This window comes from Parasteatoda tepidariorum, chromosome 5, assembly GCF_982258835.1.
Source record: "Parasteatoda tepidariorum strain Cologne lab strain chromosome 5, Ptep-v5.0, whole genome shotgun sequence".
NCBI lineage: Eukaryota > Metazoa > Arthropoda > Arachnida > Araneae > Theridiidae > Parasteatoda > Parasteatoda tepidariorum.
In genome coordinates, this window is record NC_141759.1 from 102,296,064 (window position 1) to 102,317,270 (window position 21,207).

Sequence of the window (21,207 nt, forward strand, 5' to 3'; positions counted from 1 at the left end):
GAATTTCTTCGAGAAAATTTCTGATACACACATGCTAAATTATATTCACAAAATACAAAAAAAAAATGAAATAAAAAAGAGCAACATACACGATTATTTTTGTATTTGAATAAATATTTTCTTGGTTGCAAAACCTGAGAAAAAAAATTTTTTTCAATTTTTTTTTGGTATGATAAGCATCACAGAAACGAAGATATTAGGTTTTTATAAACGAGAAAAGTATTTTAAACCCATATAGATTTTTTACGAAAATTGCCCGCAAAAAAATGACAACTAATATAATTTAGTGCGCGGGCCACAAAAAAGGCTTCCCGGGCCGCCCGTTGGAAACCACTGATCTAAATGAATCTGTAGTGGTATATCTACTCCCCCACTTTTGTGATCTTCGGAATTGAACATGCCTACCTTGACAGAAACTCCCACATCGATTTAAGCACGCCTACTTCGATGGATTGTCCACATAGAACAGTTGACTCGCTAATTGTGACTGCAACATTATCCACATCCTCTCTCTGTTGCCACTCAATCTTTATCACACACAACGTCAGCCTGTATACACTCGACAGCTTACGGCCACACTGAAGCGACCACGACGGTGTACTTAAATACAGATCTCACAATCTGCACACAAAAGTGCGGTGATCTTAATACAGCTCTCCCGGCTTCGCACAAAGCAGCAATGACTCAACTAGTGGTATCCATTTATCGAATTATATCACTGCTATAATTCTGATGGGGGAGTACTGTAGTGTGGCTACCACTACAAAATTACAATTACAATTTTCTAGTATATAAAATATGTTAGCTCGATTCTATGATGGAGTACCTTTTAATAGATGAAGGTTGACATGGTCGAAAACAACTCTCCCCACAAATCTATACTTCATTTTTTTTTAAATTTTGATATATTAGTTTCCTTCTATAATTGCAATAATTATTAAAATCGCAACGTATATAGATTTTTAATGAAATTTTCTTTGCGTAACGATTTGGAATTGATGACGCTAACTTACAACAGTTGACCCTTCTTCAGGTATAATGTTTTAAATTGGATTTTTTTCTTCTTCCTGACAGACCACAGATTTTGGTACTCACTGGTCATCCCAGTCACCGGCCCCCACTACTGGACTTCAGCTATACCATCACCAAGAAGCTCAGTCTACTCATTTGTGGAAATGTTATTACAAAGGCAATCTATTTTCACTTTTATTTTTTACCTCTTCTGATTTCATTGGGTAGTTGACATTAAAACAATGATATACATTTAATGTTTGCAGGAGCACCTAAACCACAAGAGTAGGACCGCTGTGCTGGATCTGGGACATAAATACCTTAGGAGACGAAACATCAAAGGATTTTACAGTACCGTAGAGGACACATCCTTCTCCAGGGGAGTCTCCTCTTTACTGCAGGTACAATATTCAGATATCAAAACTGGAAAATAGTGTTTAACCCCTCGCCAGTGTCGCCCCAATCCAGTTCGAGCAACTACTATCCAGTATTTGTGATGCCCGAAGTCAGTTCGGGCAGGAGAAAAATTAACCTTTCTATTTTGTGAAGCCCGAGCTGAGTTCGTTTCTAATTTAGGATACTTAATTTACAATTTTCGTAATAGATGGCATTAGTGGTCCTCGTTTTTTACCGATTACGACATCTATCGAAGACTCCCCGTGTAGTAAACGGTGACTGATGCACGTTAAATCTGTCGAGTCGCAAAGTCCTCCTTGTTCCCATAACAAGTCAAACCTCTGGGGGTACTAATCCAGGAGTTTCCTTGTCTTCTGGATTGGTTCATAAATGACATGGCTACGAAGTTGAACATTAGTAGTCGTAAACCCAAAAATTGGCAAATATAATATAATCAGTCGAGGGAGGGAAATGTGGATGGTGGTTTTGGGGTAAACCATACTGTAAAAAGGTTGTGAAATTTATGTATTAAAAATCATATTGTTGTGTTTTTATATTATATTATACTAGTTATATTATATTTAGCTTCAAAATTTTGTCTAATTTTGAATAAGATGTGTGTGCTATCCATTACTTTTTAATGTGTATGCAAAAATTATAAATACAGTAGTTATTGCATTTAAAATTTTATTTCTGGAAACTAAAAAACCATTTTTTAACTTTTATAATAATATAAAGAATGAAATTAAACAGTCAAAACAATTTTCCATTTTTCTGAAATATATGTCCCTGTTAACCCTTTAACGATCAAGAAAACGGCCATAAAAGTGCCTAATTTTTTGGCTTTTGTATTTGTATTGCGTATTTGATTAGTGCTGGCATCTAGTTTAAAATAAACTAACTATCTAAAATTACCTTAAAAATATCCTGGTATTGCCATCTGGTGTGTAAAACGAGAAATAGAATGTTTTCCGGGCAAAAGAAATGAAGTAGTTTTATTCTTAATGGTGCGTTACTATTGAACTCTCCAGCCCGTCAATATCACGGGAGCGAGAAATAGAGGGCGAAACCTCACCCCGTCATTTCCACGGGAGCGAGAAGGAAGGGGTTCAACTTCATATTTAAATGACATTCAGTCCAGTACTAAAATGTACAGAAACACCAGAAAACTACAAATCAACACAACGTGCAAAAGCCTAAAGAATAAATTAGTATACTTCACGAGTATAAATGACGCTTTCTTTGTATGCAGGTTGCGGGAATGGGAAAGTTGAAGCCGAACATGATATTGATGGGTTATAAGATTAACTGGGAAATGTGTGGATATGATGAAGTAAAGGAATATTTCAATGTCATTCAGTAAGTACAAATTTAATTATTTCTCTCTTACAATTATAGGATTTTATTTCATTTGTTTATAAACAAGTAACCTTTTTTTTAAAAAAAAAATTCAATTCCTTCTTTGGTCAACAAAGAAAATTTTTATTTCAGTTATTTTTTATTAAATAATTACATTTTTTTTCTTCTCTTATGTGTAACTCTAAATTTAGGAGCTAACATAAGAAAAATTAAAATAAAAAAAATCACCCTTAGCATTTTGCCATTTGCAAATAGAAAAATGAAAAAGAGATATTTTTACGTATACAATCTCAGATAACATAGTAATAGTATTTGATGTGTTTCCAATTTTGAAGCAATAGACTTTTACATAGTACGATTTCATATTTGTTTTTAAATCAGAAGCGTTTGATAACTTGCAAATAAAAAATGAAAACGAAATTCTGGGTAAATAATTTTTGAATATTATTTCGTTAAAAAGAAGCCTTTGACAATAATTAAAGGTTAATTGTGACTGTCTGATATATATTTAGCTGGTTTAAGCTACACTGTTGTTTTTTTAAGGTTAAGTGATAACGCTGAGTGAAAATTTGCCCCGTGTAACTTACGCTGGAGCATTCATACATACTTTAACTTGGTTATTATTAATAATAACAGATTTACAATTTAAACATAGCCAACGGCCACTTTTAACGGAAAAGTATCATATTTGTGAGGTAATATAGTAATGGTATTCTAGATGTTTTCAATTTTAGTTATAGAGTAGTAATAGAATTTTATTTAAGTCTAAGATTTATTTTTGAATTAAAAACGTTTGACGATAACTTGCAAATAGAAAAATTCAAGCAGAATTCCCCATTGATATTTTTATAAGGTAATGCAGTAACAGAATTCCAGTCTTTTTTCAAATTTTATTTATGGTGTAGTAATAAAATTCTCCATACTATTTAATATTGAATTTTGAATGAAAAATGTTTAATAACATGCAAATAGACGAATGAAAACATAATTATGCTCATATAAGTTTTTGGTAATGTAATTTAGAAAGTGGACTTCGTCTTGTTCATAGTTATAGTAATGAAATAGTAATACTATTCTATGTAAAAATAGTAATACTATTCTATGTAAAAATAGTAATACTATTCTATGTAAAAATAGCAATACTATTCTATGTAAAAATAGTAATACTATTCTATGTAAAAATAATAATACTGTTATTTATTATGTTACTTTGTACTGTTATTCCCAAATATTTGTAAAACCCCACGCAAAAAATGACAAACAAATAGAAAAATGAATTGAGTTCTACATGTATGAGTAGAACAAAGATAATATAAGAAATTTACTTGCAATAAGCATCACATTACCAGTAACATAACATACCGAAAAGAATATAGTATGAATAATATACATAAGATAATTATTGAATACTACATTTTTGTGAGTGATGATAAATTTTATTTGTGTATCGAAAATATTGACCAGCGTAAAAATAATAAAAATTGAGTTAAATTGAAAAACTATCGAGATATATTGTTAAACATCGATATTTTTTTACAATACATCGCGATACTAAAATGCATACCTACTTAACGGTCATTAAAGTAAATATTCGTATTGGCGGAAAAGCAATCGCCAACATATGATCTTTATAACCGAGAAGTACACAACTTGGAGCTTCTTTCTATAAAAATATACAAAGAGAGCTATAAGTTTTTCCTAATTTTAAATATAGCAAAGCATTGGATATGCATATGGCCATTGGAATCTTGAGATTGCCCGAAGGATTGGACTATTCGAAGTTTGCACCCCATTTGGAACAATTTGCCCTTCTATCCAAAAAAGAAAGAAAAAAGAGAATAGAATACCGGTCAGATGGAATACTGAGAAATAAATCCTGTTCTGAACTCTCAGAAAGTAAGATATCTTTATTTTAAAACTATTAACAATTACTTTCGTGAAAAGAATAAATAGAAAAAATTTAAACTTCTAAAAAAAATAATAAAAAAAACTTTTCTATGGTACTATACAAAAAAGTAAACAATTAATAAAAAAAATTCTTTTAGTTACTTTTTATTAAATAATTAAAATTTTTTCTCCTATATATAAAACTAAAATTAATTAATTAAATTTGATTAATAAATTAATATTTGTAAAAACTGTATTAACATCAAGTGTCATTTACTACAAGTTTAAAACAAATGTATATAAGTAGAGTGTGAACTAATAACAGGAACTGAAAAATAAATAAAACGTTGCGTTTTACTTATAAGAATCAAGTTTAGATAGTTTCAGTTCATCTTTTAGATGGTTAATTTATATAAATTTCATCTTATAATGTGTTGCAAGAATTTTTTATAGAATTTTTTAAGGAAATCAGACGAAAAGTCGGTGGATTTCGAATAGCAAACATAACACCCTATAAACTACCGATTTATCATTACTAATTTGTGAGCTAAAATTCTTATTTTAAAAATGGCAAAAAATCGTTTGGGCTTTGCTTAAAGAACGGTATTATTTCTTTCAGTTTCGGTGGCATCGTGTCCGATGGACAGTTCCAGAGAAAGTTCTCCACCCTCGTCTCCAGCCACTCTCCGTTCCTTGAACGGGGTTGTGAGCCAAGATCCCCATGGACAGGTCAATCTTGGTTTCATGGAATGTGCAGACGATATGAAGTCGACGCCATCTATTCCAGATGAGGTTAAGTTGTCGGCAACACAGTTCCAGAGAAGGCAAAAAAAGGGACACATCGATGTTTGGTGGCTGTACGACGATGGAGGTATGGACTCAAACAAGATTCTAAAACTTCCGGTGCATTGCTCTGCTTATGTTATGTCCAAACAGGCTAGATATTCTTTTACCATTCAGATTTGTATTTAAATTTGCGCATATTTTTACCATTCTTACGATTTTCTTGAATTTTACAAATTTAAATGTGAGGCTTTTATCGATTCAAGGAAAATTAATATCAAAATATGCACTGGTGTAAGAAATTATGAGAATTTGCAGACTTGGTCGATTATCTCTGGATACTTATTTATAATTTACAACCGTCGTGGAACAGTCGACCCAATTTTTTGGGTTTACGACTATTAATGTTCAACTTTGTAGCCTTGTAATTTTGAACCCAATCCGGAAGACAAAAAGAACTCCAAGATCAAGTATTAGGAAAAATTTACTTTCGTCGAGGACTTTTTGATGAAACTAGCCTGCCTTTGTGTTATACGGAGAGGAAAACCACCAAACTTTCCCATTGTTAGCCTGACGCCAAGAGAACTGTAACCCATTATCTGTCTACCACTGAGGATATTTTACGCCAGCAAATATGATAATTAATGAGTTCAAACGATATTTTAAGTTAGGAAATCAAACACAAGAACTTACTTTATCTGAAGGTACCTAATAGATGGAATAGTTCTTGAGAAATCAAATTTTAAGAAAGTCGTATTTTTAAAATTAGATTTCTCAGAAACAACTGGATCGATTTTACACAAATTTTATACCTTGCCATGCAAAACTATATTCTTTAAAATCAGGTAAAAAATTATATGTCTTTCGATTCAAAATTTCTTTGGCTAATGTTAAATAAAATAATAAAAAATGATAATATAAACTAAAAGTTATTTTTTGCACAGAATTATCTTTGGTTAAATAAATTTTAGAATTGTGTTCAAAATTTTTTCCATTCATTAAAAATTTCTCGTGATATGGCAAAACACGCAAAAAGTAAAATTAACATTAAGAGATCCAAACCTTAAACCGCTCTCCTGAACAAACTATTGGGAACCTATTTCCCAGATTGCGACAACCCTCTATATTTCGGTGATCAGAAATCCAAATCTGTCGAAAAAAAAGGTATGTTTATTCAGAGAAAGTACGTTTGTGCATCTGATTTCGTAACTAAAGTTATCGTCTGTGCTCAATAATTAGCATATTTAAAGACACCCCCTGGAATCATTAAGATTGAGTCCTAGAACGTGAAAATCCGATCATTGGAACAAAAGTTATTCAGGGTCTTATTTTGCGCTCTGTTTATGATCAATTCTTCTTATTTTCAGGTTTGACCATGCTCATTCCGCACATACTTAGCACACGATCTCAGTGGAGCGGATGCAAACTCAGAATATTTGCACTTGCCAACAAAAAAGATGAACTAGATCGCGAACAAAGAAAGTAAGTTCCCCATAAAACCTATCATAATTGTATGTATTTTAGAAAACTATTGTGGACAATTTCTTATTTTAAATTATCGTAAAACCAATGGGATACCTGCAATTGATGTAGTGTGGGTATCTCAATTCTGATAGGCTGTTGAAACGTGTCATTTGTTTACGTTAGCAACTGTTCTTTCCATTCTATTTCGAGTAAGCTAAACCCGTCAAGAATCAATTCTCTTAAGTGACACATTCTATATTCTTTCGCAAAGATTCTTTCAAAAAGAATTAAATTCTTTCTCTTACTTAACACAAAGACAAGGCATGAAGCCGCGGAGGACATAAATAAACTAATTATGCATCGAAGTTGCCAGGTACACAAAACAAAAAATATATCACGGTTACAATAAAAAACATAAATAATAAATCTAAGGTAAGGAAAAGAGGTAGACTAAAAATAATTACGTTTCAACTAATTAGATGTGCGATACGGCTCTTTATTTAATTAACTTATAGGTAATTAACATTCTAACTTATGTAGAGAAACTAGCTAAACTTTAAATACGCCATTTTTCTGACAAAGATTGGATGGCTCTGACGTCATAAGTCACATGTGTGGGGTATGAGTGAACTTCTTCTTGAAGTGCAAGTACCCATCTATGATTGTAACAGAACTATTTCATCTAAGTGGCTACAAGAACAATCCCTCTACGTGATTAGAACTTTAATTTCAAAAGTTTCGGTGCATTGTTTTCGTAAGTCATTTTGTATATATGCTCAGAAATATTTTTACAGTTCGAGCTATTTTGGGAAAAAAGGTCACATGATAGGTGTTTTTGTATTAACTGAAAAAGGTAGCAAGAGAAAAATAAGAATAATCGGTGGTACACGAAATAAAGCTTGATCCACGTTAAGACAGATATTTAAAGCTATTTATAATTATTTTTTACATGAAATAATTATTTTGTCATCAGAGAAAATATGAATTGAAGACTGTAGTAATCATTTAATTTCTTTCAGCATGGTGGCGCTGCTAAATAAGTTCAGAATAGACTACTCTGACGTCACAGTCATTCCAGATATCGTTAAGCCACCAGAAGAAGCGAGGTAAGCAATATCCAAAAGAATACAATATCCAAAGGTAAATTATGGTAGCAATGCACAAGATTTCGTTCAAGGAAAGTAATTCTACCATAGGGGGAGAGTGGGGTCAATTGTAGCATTTTTTACTTATCTATTTTTAACTAACAAAAAATCCAATATATTATTAGTATTAATTGACAGACGAGTAAAGTAGACTATCCTCTACTAGAAAAAAAAAACTTATTTTAAATGTTATTATATTAGTTATTAACAATTTTTGACAGTCGTGCCCTTGTTACAATTGTCCCCACTTACGGGGTCAATTGTAACAGTTCATAAATTCAACTAAAACATAGTTAATTATACATATTATCATAGTTGTGATATATTTTTTTATTGAGCGAAATGGTAGTGATATTTTGGGAGTAAAAATAATAATGAACGGAGACCTAAAAGGTTAAACTTTTAACTTTAAGGGGTTAAAAATTTTAATTTATGCTGTGAAAGGTGGCAAATAAAATAATGCACATGCAACATAATATAAATGATATAGGAAACTATTGGTGATTCTTAAAGAGATAAGTAATGGTTTGTAAACATAAGATTATTTATTTTCAGCTGTTACAATCGTCCCTTTACTTATTGTTACAATCGTCCCCAAGACGCCATTTCAGCTTCATTTGTTAAAAACAATGCTAGTTAATTAACAAAACTAATCCTTTTTTTTCTAAATGTTAATTAAGGTGTCCGCTTACATATTCGGTTAATAATTTTTATTTGTTTAAACAAAATTACTTTGTTACAATATAATACTCTAATACCAAAAAAAGTACTTACATCACAAAAGATATTTTCACGCTACGTAACTCTTTCAAAAGTACATAAAAAAGGTAGCCAGCAGGGGTGTGCATGTAGATTTATTAAATACACCTTGTGCGCCACCTAGGAACCAAATTTAGAACCCGACACTCGAAATTTTTGCTCAGTTACAATCATACCCTGTTACAATTGACCCCACTCTCCCCTACTTTGTTTGCATTTGGATATTTTGAAGAAAAAAAACTGTTCTCAGATACAGTATATAGATAGATTAGCCTAGAGATGTATGCGATTTATTCTGGGTTTATTTAAACTTTTTTTTAATACTCTAACTACTTCCCTTACCAATTATTTTGAAAAAAATGCAAAAAATCGACATACTTTTTTTTATTTTATTAATACAAGGAACTAAAGCAAGTATAGTACAAGTTTCAAGTTGAAATTTGATTTTTTTTACGTGTAATAAGCATTTAATTTAAAATCAGTTTGCTATCCCAAGTTATCTCGGGTCAAATGAAATAAGTTAAATATGAGTCTTTCTATGATAGTTCTTAAAACAAGGGACAATACAAAATGATACTTTTCAAACGTCAGCGAAAGAATATGCCATTTTGGAAGTGAAACTTCTAATGCGACTTCCAACAAGGTTGCGTTAAACGTTTAACGCAACGATAAACAAAACAAAACATTAATAACAAGAAAAAGTCGTTTGGTTGCAGACGATCTGCATCAGCAGACGATTTAAAACAATTATTCAAACTAACTGCTTATTGATGACGGAACATTTTTATTGCCACTATCGACTGCAGGTTCACAAGCTCTGGCAGACGTTACTGGTGAAGAAATTGATTATTGTGAGCGGCCTGTGATCCTTGCAGGAGATTTTAATGTGAATTTCTCGTTACCTGAAGCTGAAACATTATTAACCTTCCTTAAAGAGAAATTTGGATTAGAAATGAGAAATGGTAGGAATGATTCTTTAGATCTATATGAAACCTTCAATTTTTCATAAAGGGACATCAAAATTCCACAAAATATGAAAATAAGGTTTTTTAAGCTTAGAGGATATGGCCCGTAAGAAATTCTAACATTTGTTAAATAATATTCACCTTGAGGAATTAATCTTGTTTCTTAATCACGATGATAATATTAATTTCAATTTTTCGGAATTATTTCAAAAAGGAAGAAACTATCTACATTGTTGATTTATACGATAAAAGAAATAGTTTTAATATAAATAAACTAACTAGTCGGAATTCTAATGTTTATAAAAACATTTGTTTAAATACCAGTTTCAATCAGATGAATAGAATTAAAAGAATATTTAGTAATGTTTATTTATTCAAAAAAGAAATCAAACTCTTTCCAGATCTTATAAATATCAATGGATACCCAACTAATTTAATTATGTTCTATTTAAAATCTTTGAATTAATTGAACGTAATTATTATTAATCAATTTACTTAAAACTTCTTTGTTAACTAAATTTATATTTTTACCATGTGCCAATTCGTTTCTAAAAATCTGTGAAAACCAGGCATATCATGTTTTTTTTTACCTAAATAAATGTTAATTTTCTAAACTCATTAAAATTGCATAATTAAATATGAACCTTATTAATTATTAACTTTAAATTACTCAGTATAAAAATTATTACCTTGCACACATCTATTTTCGTGTCAATCCAAGGTAACTAACAAATCAAACGCGATTCAGTACTGCAGTAGGAATGCGCCATAAAAGACACCTCTATTTACTCTTCTATTTTCATATTTTGTAATCTGGCAAATTTATTACGAAAATATTTTAAACTGGTGGGCTGCGCCCCCTGCTTGCTAACGCTCGCCAACCCCCGAAAATTGCTACGCAATCTTATATGGTTTGCTTTGCTCGCTACTAACTTAGGTACATTGCAAATGCACAAAATTCTAAGAATTCAAAACAATCACTCAAATCCATATAACAACTTTTTTTTTTAAAAAAAAAATTACATCTTTTTAGTAAATACTAAGTCATTAAAATAAATTTGAATTCAAATAAATGACATGTAATTCGTAAAACCTTCACATTTGGTGAGAATGCTCTCTCTCTGGTTATTTCAGTTTCCGTTTTTAAAAGCGCCATATGTTGAGTCACCTCAGCTAGATTTGGCATGTGACATTTTTAGCGGCATATCATTGGTTCATTTTGTAGCGTTGCCATTCGTGGAGTTGTAATGAGGCTTTTTTTTGTCGCCGTGCAAGAGAAATATTCATGTAGATAATTTTTGAAAGATCATGGAACGTGTAAGATCTTGTGCGTGTAACTTCATTTAAATTCCCTACTCGCTTTATAGATTTCGTTTTGTGTTTTAATCTGTATTTTCTTCACATTTTATACTTTTTGCTTTAATGTGATGTTTTTATTTAATGTGTTCTATTTTATTTGTTGTAGATTTTTTTGAGTGCTCCTCTCACTATTGTATTGATATATATTACGCTTTGCCTATATTGATACAATGTTAGAAAGCACTCCTTTTTGCGGGTATAATAGTTTGAGCTGATGAAGAAATTATTTTTTTTCCGGATTTTTAATAATTTCTTTTTCAGATTAATAATTTGTTTTAAATTTAAATAATATTTCTTCTTCTCTTCTCATTAATCTTTATTATTTTCCATATTTTCTCAATATTTTAACTTATTTTATGAGTTCTATGTACTTGCAGCTTATGCGCAGTTAATAAAACTTATTAATTTTCTTCTTTTTTCTATTTTTAGTCAAAAAGAGTTTGAGGCACTGATAACAAAATGGCAAAGCGAGGAGAATCACATATCTGAGTCTGAATTATACGCACTGAAAGACAAAGTAAGCTCAAATTTTTATCTTGAGATGTGCCATTGGTGAGTTGCACAACATCAAAAAACTATTAAAAAATCATTATTCATCTTGATTGGTCAGATAAATTAATATATATCAATTGAACACAGAAGGTTTGATGGTTTCTAGCATCTGAAATGTGTACAGAGCACAAAATAAATAAAAAGGAACACCTTGAATAACTTTAGATCTAATGGTGGGATTTTTCCGTACTGTCAACCAAACTTAATAGTTCGAGGACTTAACCTTAAATATGGTTAATTATTAGTACAGGGTATATTTTGAATTAAGAAACCAGACACATAAATATACTTTCTCTAAATATACATACCTTTTTTCTCAACCGATTTCTAACCCTCAAAATATACGGGTTAGCCGTAATCTGAAAATAGGGTCCCAATAGTTTGGGACCCTAATAATAGTCTCCGGAAGCTAATTAAATAGTTCCTGCACACAATTATAAAACTTGTTTATTCATAGATAATTGCATGCAAATTGTTATGTTTTATAATATTTTTGTTATTATTTAATTCATTAATACTCGAAAAATGTTTAATTAGTTGTAAGGTGCACAGTTGATTACACCAATTTAATCTGCGTAATTTTGATAATTCTTGAAAAATAAAAACTGATGGCGCAAATCTAATTTCTATGATCATTACAAAAAAAAGTAAACTTTTATGTCTTTTATTTTTATTTTATAAACATCATTGAACAGCAGACTCAATTTTTTGGGCTTGCGACTACTAAACTTGAACTTCGTAGTCCTGTAATTTTGAACCCAATCCAGATACCAAGGGAATTCCTTTGTCAAGTATTGGGAGAAATTTGCCTTCATAGAGGACTTTTTGATGGAACTAACCCGCGTTTGCGTTATATGGCGAGGAAAACTACGAATACCTCCCACGGTTAGGCCGACCCAATTTGTGGTTTACGACTATTGAAGTTCGACTCCGTAGCTTTGTAATTTTGAACCAATCCAGAAGACAAAGAGACTCCTTGATCAGTAACTCCAGAGTTATGTGTTATGGGAACATGGAGGACTTTGAAACTCGACAGATCTAACGTTCTTCTGTCAACATTTACTTCGGACGACGAGGATCAAACCCATGAACTCTTGGACATGGGCCCAGTGCCCTACCAGCCAGGTCATCTGCCTTAAGTGTGCAATAAAATGTCTTTTATTGCACACTTAAAATAAGCCAAATATTTACCAAAAGTTTAGAATTTAAAATCATTACGATTAAAAGTTTTTCACCTTTTTATTTTGGCACTGAACTTCTACTAAGCTCATAAATTGCTCCATGATATTTTTATGACTATAATTACATTTTTGAAGAAATTTCTTTTTATTAAATATGGTTTAAGCTACAACACTGTATTTAGTATTGACATGACACAAATATCGCCGATTGGAGCAATTAAATAGTTTACAAATACCTTTCATAGATTTATAAGTCAGTGCTAAATGTTAAGAGAGGATTAGAAAGTGATGTTTTCTTAACATTAAATTTAAAAACATTTAGTTTTGTTTTAGGTGTAATCCTTACCTTTTATTAACAACCCTGTGATATCCGGCATGCAAATTTTTAATTTTAAATCGATAAAAATATGCTAGGTATTTCTTAATGAAATTTTGTAGATGGTATTGAGGACATTATGCGAATTTTCAACTTTTTTGACTCTTTGAAAATGCAGCTATCGAAATAAATGGAAATCCGATGGGTCAACATCTGATAAGTATGATGGGTGAAGTAGTACCTTTCACAACAATTCATTAATTTCGTCCAAGGTTTACTCTTCCTGATTGATCGAAATTACCGGATCTGAATAACGGAAATTTGCATATACATCGCAATTGTTTTTGCTAACACATATAGCGTTACTTCTCTTTGGATACTCAAAATCCATACAATGCTGAGTATATACCGCTTCTGGTGTTTGATTGAACAATAAATAATATTATAATAATAAATTTATTTGATAAATGAAATAATATTTATCTGAGAATGAGGAAGTTACTCTAACTTTAAAATGTCTTTGGTGCAATTTTGAAGTATAGAATGAGCTGATAAATGACAAATAACGAAACGCTCAAATATTAAAATTCGTAGAAGCGACTGTACCTTCCGGACTTTTTAATGATATTATTTATGAATTACTATTAATAGAAAACATTTATCCTCTGATCTCAATCTAATATCTTCTGATCTCAATCTAATATCTCAATCTGCAATATTCAGATCTCAATCTTCAAATGTCCCTCAATATCCTTCATTTCATTTTAGAACCCTTTAATCTTGTATTTTCTTTAATGTTCTATCATCCTAGAAAATTTTTATCGTTTGTCTTTCAGCGATTTCTCTTCTTAGAATACTTTATTGTAATAAATAATTGTTTTTTAATCTAGAGTCTCAGTGTTCTTTAATCTTATGAAAATTTAATCTAATGATGTTAATGCATTCATTGTAGCTTTTTTCGTAGCATCCTAATTTCCAATTCTACTTGAATTTTATTATTTTTTAATCTAATAATTTAATGTTCATTGATCTTAGCACACTTTAATTAAATATCTAAATGTACTTTCATATTAGAACATTTTGTTCTTATGTCTTTATCAATCTTATTTTATTTTAATAGAATGTTCAAATATTCTTTAAACTTGAAAACTTTTTATTTAACGTACCTGCTGTTCTTTAATCTTATCAAAATTTAACCAAACAATGTTAATGCATTAATATTCTTAAGTCTTCATGGCTTGTATTCTAATATCTTTAATCTTAGGAACTTTTAATCACTTGTAATTATTAAATCACTAGATGCTTTATTTTGCAGATGAACCAATGATTTTTAACTAATTTATATTTTTCAGACCAATCGCCACATTCGATTGTCGGAGCTGTTGCAAAAATATTCCTCCGAATCATCACTCGTCGTCATGTAAGTTCTCCACTTATTAACTAATTAAATAATCAATTAATCAATCCTTTCTTAACTAAACACACCAGCGAAAACGTTAAAATTTAAAAGAGATCAGAATTTTTTAAAAATGATGGAATCAAACATTTAAAAGATTGGTTTAACGTTAAAACATTAAAACGGTTGGTTAAATTTCCGTTCTGCAGAGAGCTTTAGTTATATCTCAAAACATATATCAAAATCTGTGTGAAAGTTAACTTTAACTATAGCGAAATTTGCTTATTTTGAGCTAGGAACGCCCTTTTTCTGAAGAAACATATATTTTCCCATCAAATTCGGAATTATCACTTTCGAAATCGCTTGGGTAGAAAAAAGTTTTGAAACTCTGGCTATCATAATTTAACCGCTATGGATGGTTGACCGTGTAAAGCTAAGCACAGATGGTTATTATTAATTAAGACTACGAATAAATCGAATCATAATTTTTTCTTTTAATAATTATTTATAAAGTGAAAATGATTCTTAAAATCTTATTGAACATCTGCTTAATGCTAAGGTAAGATCTGGTTTGTATGCAGCATTGTTCGCATTTTAGGCAATAGGTTAAGAGTTTTGGTCCTGGAGTTCTCTGGCGAAATTGAATGTCTTATGTAGTACATTAAAATCTGCCGGGAGTTGTCTGTCCGATGACAAGCTGGTTGAGCAAAGTATCAGCTCAGGCACAAACCCCATCATCTGACCAGATGGCTTGTCATTCTTACTAAGTCGTTACCCAAAACAAAATTCTTGATGGTCCCATCAATAAATTTTGATGGTTTATATTGGTTTCAACGTGATTTATGATGGTCCATTATGATTTGAGGGTCATTCAATATTTCCCATTATGCGTTCATGGGTTTTGATATACCAACAAACTTTCTACCTTCTATGATGGAAAATTCTACTTTAATACTATGATGGCTAACCCTCAAAAGAAGCAACAATCCATGATGGTCCATGATGGTTCAATGGGAATTATTGTTGGATTAGCAGGAATATACTATAAAAACAATTTTTTTTTTAATGTTGGCTCCTACATGGTGGTTCATGATTGTTCCAACATTTGATTTCTAAGAAACTATGATGGAAATTTCTGATAGTTCAACAAGAACAAACCATCAAAACAAGTTGCTATTCTTATGTTGGACCATCATAAATCAGTCCGAATTCCTACATTGGGATAATGGTTACTTATGTTGATTACTATCAAAAATATAATGGTTCACGATGGAATTATTGATGGTTACCATCAAGATTACGTTGGTCCATCAATGGAAAACCATCAAAAATGTTGTTGTTGTTCATTTACGTCGCACTAGAGCTGCACAATGGGCTATTGGCGACTGTCTGGGAACATGCCGAAGACATGCCATCACAATTTTGATCCTCTGCAGAGGGGATGGCACCCACGCTTCGGTAGCTCGACGACCTGCACGCGAAGTCGAGCACTTTACGGTAGAACAGTTTAACGAGGACCTATACCGCACACCCTCGGTCCCTATACAGACTGATTCAAGTGGTCACCCACCCGCACGCTGACCGCAGCCAGTGATGTTTGACTTCGGTGATCTGCTGGGAACCGTGTCTTAACGATAAGTCCACTGTGGGACATCAAAAATGTTGACTTTGGTAATTAGTTATAATTCTTGTTAAACAGATAGTTGCTTCTACATGAGCAAGTAGTTAGAAACATTCCATGGCATAACGTCGAAATCATAGTTTTGGAAAAATATAATTAAAATTATGTTATTTTGATCATCTACTGACATGTTTCTTTCTTTTCCCAGGACTTTACCCATGCCCAGGAAAAGCACGTGTTCCGCAGCCCTGTACATGGCATGGCTAGAGACACTCACCAAAGACATGCCTCCTTTCCTTCTCATACGAGGGAATCAAACCAGTGTCCTCACATTCTACTCCTGAAGAACATGTGAAATAAAAAAAAGGAACTTGTTGAAACATGAACTGAAATTTATGGGAGAACAAAAAGCATGCAGGCATGGCCAGTCCTCCTACCAACTCTTTACTCACAGTTCCTTCGTTATTCGTAGTTCTATTTTAAAAGACAGAAAAAAAAAGACTTTTTTTTTATGCGTACTGATCATTCATATCAATTTCATGTCTCGAAAGAAATTGTATGCGTAGCTGATACGAGTCTATTATAGTTTTAAAAAATATTGTTTACAAGTTTAAACTGTTTACTTGAAAATTTTGAGTATGTTTTGTAGATTTATTTCAGTTTGAAATATGTTTATCTAAACTAGTTTTAGTTTAAACAATAATGTGCACAAGAAACTTCAACTATTTATATTAAAAAAAATTATAACTGACGGATCTATTTCAGCTTAAAAATATTGTATGCGTATCTTATGCATACAATATTTTTAAGCTGAAACAGATCTGTTATAAAGCTTGAAGGATATCTGTTTTAGCTTGAAAGATATTCTATTTATATCTTAAGAATACTTTGTTTCAGCTTGAAATTCATTGTGTGTGTATCTAATACAGATAAATGTCAGCTTGAAAGATTATTTGTGCGTATCTAACGAATACTTGTTTTTGCTTGAAATTCATTGTGTGTGTGTATCTGATGTAGATCTATTTCGGTTTGAAAGATTATTTGTGCGTATCTTACGAATACTTGTTTCTGCTTGAAATTCATTATGTGTGTATCAGACAGATGTAGATCTATTTCAGCCAGAAAGATAGTGTGCGTATCTTATGAATACTTTGTTTCTACTTGAAATTCTTTGTGTGTGTATCTGATATAGGTTTATTTCAGCTTGAAAGATAATTTGTGCGTATCTTACGAATACTGGTTTCTACTTGAAATTCGACGCATGTGATATAGACAGGAAGATATTGTATGAGTATGCGATATTAATTTTGGATTTTATTGAATGTATGTGACCGACGAAGATCTATTTTATCTTGAAAGATCTTGTTCACATAGCTGATACGGAATACCATTGTTATTCAATCATCAAGTATTTTACTACATTATTTTATTTCACCTATTCAATAGCATCATGTACCAGTATATTCTTTTTATAATCTAGCCTAGAGATTTCTTTCCTTTCTATTCACCCGGCAAAATACTGTTTAAAACCTTCACGAGACTTGGAGAAATTTTTATATTGAAACTATGGAAGAATATATAATGAAACTGAAATAAATTTTGTACTGAAAATCTAGTTTGTGAATAACTTTAAAATTATTATTTTCCTTCTCCTGAAGTGGTGCAGTAGAAAATCGTAGCAAATTTTAATTTTACCAGCAGGAAATATTCTTGCAATAAATTTACAAAAAGTCCATACGTCGATGTCGAGAATCTTAATAAAATGATGACTTGAAATATCTATTTAACAAAAATAAAAGGAGATAGATATGAACAGTTAGTTCACACTAATAAGTTACAAAAAATTTTAACAAGTGGCGCTACTGAATAAAAAAACTCTAAACCAATGTTTTCTGTATTGGTTAATTCTGTTCGCAGGAGAAGCACCATGTTGTCACGAAAAATAGTGGTTATAAACATTTTATTGTTTTTCTCAACTTACAGTGCCATCTCTTTATGAACTATGTAACTAATTTTTAAAAATGGTGAAAATAAGCTCACTGGTTTCCTAAGCAGAACACAACAAACCGTACATTGCTCTTTTTTTCCGTTTTTCACTGATTTTTCAAATCATCGGTGATAATTTTGTATCGTATCAGTACCCGTTCGCGTCAACTACTCTCAAGGGCTTTTGCTCTTGCAAAGATTTAAAAAAACATATGTAAAGGTTTGGGCATGGCCTTGAGATCAAGGATGGCCACGAATTACATCCTTCCGAGTTGGTCACCTTAGATGACATTTTTAGTTTTTTGCGTGCCCCTACCCACCTGTCCCAAATGCGATTTTCTTTGACACAGGTACGGATAGGTCTGTGTTTAGAAATCTGCAATATGACAAAATCACAGGAAAAGCTTTGAGAAGGATTCTAGGTATCGTGATACATAGAGGCACTGATTAAATAATGAGCTGTACTAGCTATATAGAGCGCAGATATTACTTATCACATTGATAATTAATTACGCGCCCCATGTCCATAGGGCCCATTCCAGTATTTGATACGCCACACGGAAGCTCCCCGTCACAGCACCAAAAACCGAGCAATTCGCGTACTTAATGCACAAGCAACCGAGTCACTCACGAGTAAAAGCACAACAACTGCATAGCAATAAGTGCTGAAAAAGCAATAGAAAAAAATACTTCAAAAAGTGATTATGACTGAGAAAAGTAGATAGAACTATATAGAAGAAACAAGTCAACTTAGATAAACGTACTTAGAGAAATGATCGAGAAATAGTACCTATTGAAAGAGAATACTTAGAGAAAGAGAGTACTTAGAAAGTAGTAAGATAATATTGACACAAATAAAGCACGTCAAAAGTAATTACCAGTCCACTGGGCTACAATGTCTGTATTATAAAAATCTGGATTTAAAAATAAAAAAAAGGAAAAAATCGATAATAACCTCCGAATACAGGACTGAAAAATCACTTGGATTAATTATTAACTGGACACAAATAAAGAGTTTTAAGAGTGATTTCTAAAATTCGAAATTCACGCATCATAATTTTGTCGAATTACAAATATTGGGGCTTGTAAAACTTTTGAAATTTGTAGCAATAACCACAGAATAAAGTGATAAAAAAAAACATTGATTTAGATTAGGCGAGGGTGAAACTTCAATTCGCAGTTCAAAATTTCCTATATTTCTTATTTTCCAAAAAATAAATAGTATATACATATATATATTTTTATTCCGTTCAGGTACTGCCGCGAACCACACATCAAAAGCTGTCGGGGGTAGCGTCAAAGTTCAACGTTTGCAAAATCATTTGCTCAACTTACTTAGTAGTATGCAAAAAAAAAAAAAAAGCTTTACTGAAATGGTTTACATTGTTAAATAAATCTAGAATACTTTGATTTTAAAAAATATTTAAAATATATTATAAATATATTATAAAATTAATTGCAAAATGGATATATTAAATATTTTAAATATTTAATATATCCATTTTGCAAAAATAAGCATAGCAAGCAATTCTTACGCACTTTTTTTTATCTATTCTCTCTAAAAATATATATATTTTTCACTCAAGCTAAATTACTTTTCCATATTAAAAAATAAATAAATTTCGAATTAAAAAAAATCAGATTAAAATACAAACTTGTCAACTAAACAAGTATTTTAAAAATCAGCAATTTATGATAATTCACTTTCATTCAAAGATTAAATATATATAATCGAAATTAATAAGAATAATATTTACCTGAACAACAAACATATTTAGAGTTATCCATAGAATATTTGCATGCACTGTGTACGAAACATTTCGTAACACTCCAAAAATATCTTCATTTTCGGTAAATATTCGATGTTTTTTTTTCTAAGTAAATCACTACTCAGAACAGATAACTTGTTAGATTAAATCGTTATTTGTATTTACAATTTGGAACTAATACTTTGTTTTGTTTGCAGAGTGAGATATATAATCACAAAAGATGCTTGTTCTTGAAAATAGTCCGTGTTGCCGATATCTGGACATTATGAATTCAATACAGTTATGGTTGCAATTGGAATTTTCCGATATCTAAAGAAAAATGTTGCTTAATAAATATTTCCTCGATTTAATTTCAATAAAAATAAATATTTTTTGTAACAGGAATAGAGAAAAGACGTCTTATATCCAAGAGAAAAGAGATATTTCCGGGCACCGCAAGAGATAAGGGGGATATATATAAGGGGACATCACCAACTACAATAACCAAGTCACCTAAGGTATAGAGTAAAATCAACACCTCCTAGAAGAAAAAAGGCTTTATTGGAATTGCATACATTTGCAGGCTTGTGTGCTCAATTTAATCTTATAAACCTTTGTCAAATAGAAGGACAGATTGCACAGTACAACGAAGGACAGCACGAAGATCCATTTGGGGTAACAGTGGAATTCGAACCCGCTACCTTCACGCTTTGCACAGCGTTTGACGGGTGATACCGCTCGGCAGGGAGGACCCCCAAAAAAGGCTTATTGGTTTATAAGTTTTACATACATTTGCAGGCTTGTGTGTTCAATTTAAGCTTATAAACCTTTGTCAAATAGAAGGACAGATGGCACAGTACAACACGAAGATACATCCAGGGTTGCAGCGGGATTCGAACCCGCTACCTCCCCGCTTTGCACAGCGTTTGGCTAGCGATACCGCTCGACCAGGGAGGCCCCCGGAAAGAAGACCTCAGCACGGATCAATTTAGTAGTCCCACGTAACGAACATAAACTGCGCAGTGGATGAAAGTAAGAAAGATATCACTACGTTCGTGGTACTGAGCTGCGCAGTGGTGGTTAATACGAAAGATGTCATTACGTTTGAAGTTGTAAAGAATCAAATTTCTTGCTAGTGGTAACTCGTGGGCCTTCTATTATCTAGGAGGTATTGATTAAATTAGGAAATCTTGCTCTATACCGAACAGTGGTGAGTTGTAGCATTTTTAACAGTAGCAGCTTTTTCAGAAATTTAAATATTTTACGATTACAAAAAAAA

General features: G+C 31.6%; 1 protein-coding gene across 3 annotated transcripts in view; it reads left to right on the forward strand.

Annotated features, from left to right (window-relative positions):
* LOC107451369 (solute carrier family 12 member 2) overlaps positions 1-17,805 on the forward strand; it is a 111,585-nt gene extending 93,780 nt beyond the window's left edge. The window contains exons 15-26 of one of the 3 annotated variants that reach the window (XR_015433887.1): positions 1,075-1,189; positions 1,278-1,412; positions 2,660-2,766; positions 4,481-4,662; positions 5,273-5,524; positions 6,804-6,918; positions 7,920-8,006; positions 11,558-11,645; positions 14,530-14,597; positions 16,403-16,830; positions 17,014-17,207; positions 17,387-17,805. Coding sequence is in view for 1 of the 3 variants with exons in the window: in XM_043051061.3 (XP_042906995.1) it covers positions 1,075-1,189; positions 1,278-1,412; positions 2,660-2,766; positions 4,481-4,662; positions 5,273-5,524; positions 6,804-6,918; positions 7,920-8,006; positions 11,558-11,645; positions 14,530-14,597; positions 16,403-16,538 (1,285 nt within the window). In the remaining 2 variants the exon portion in view is untranslated. Of the gene's footprint in view, positions 1-1,074; positions 1,190-1,277; positions 1,413-2,659; positions 2,767-4,480; positions 4,663-5,272; positions 5,525-6,803; positions 6,919-7,919; positions 8,007-11,557; positions 11,646-14,529; positions 14,598-16,402 lie in introns of all 3 variants that reach the window. The other 2 variants (XR_015433886.1, XM_043051061.3) reach the window with 2 other exon arrangements.
* The last annotated feature ends 3,402 nt before the right edge of the window (positions 17,806-21,207 follow it).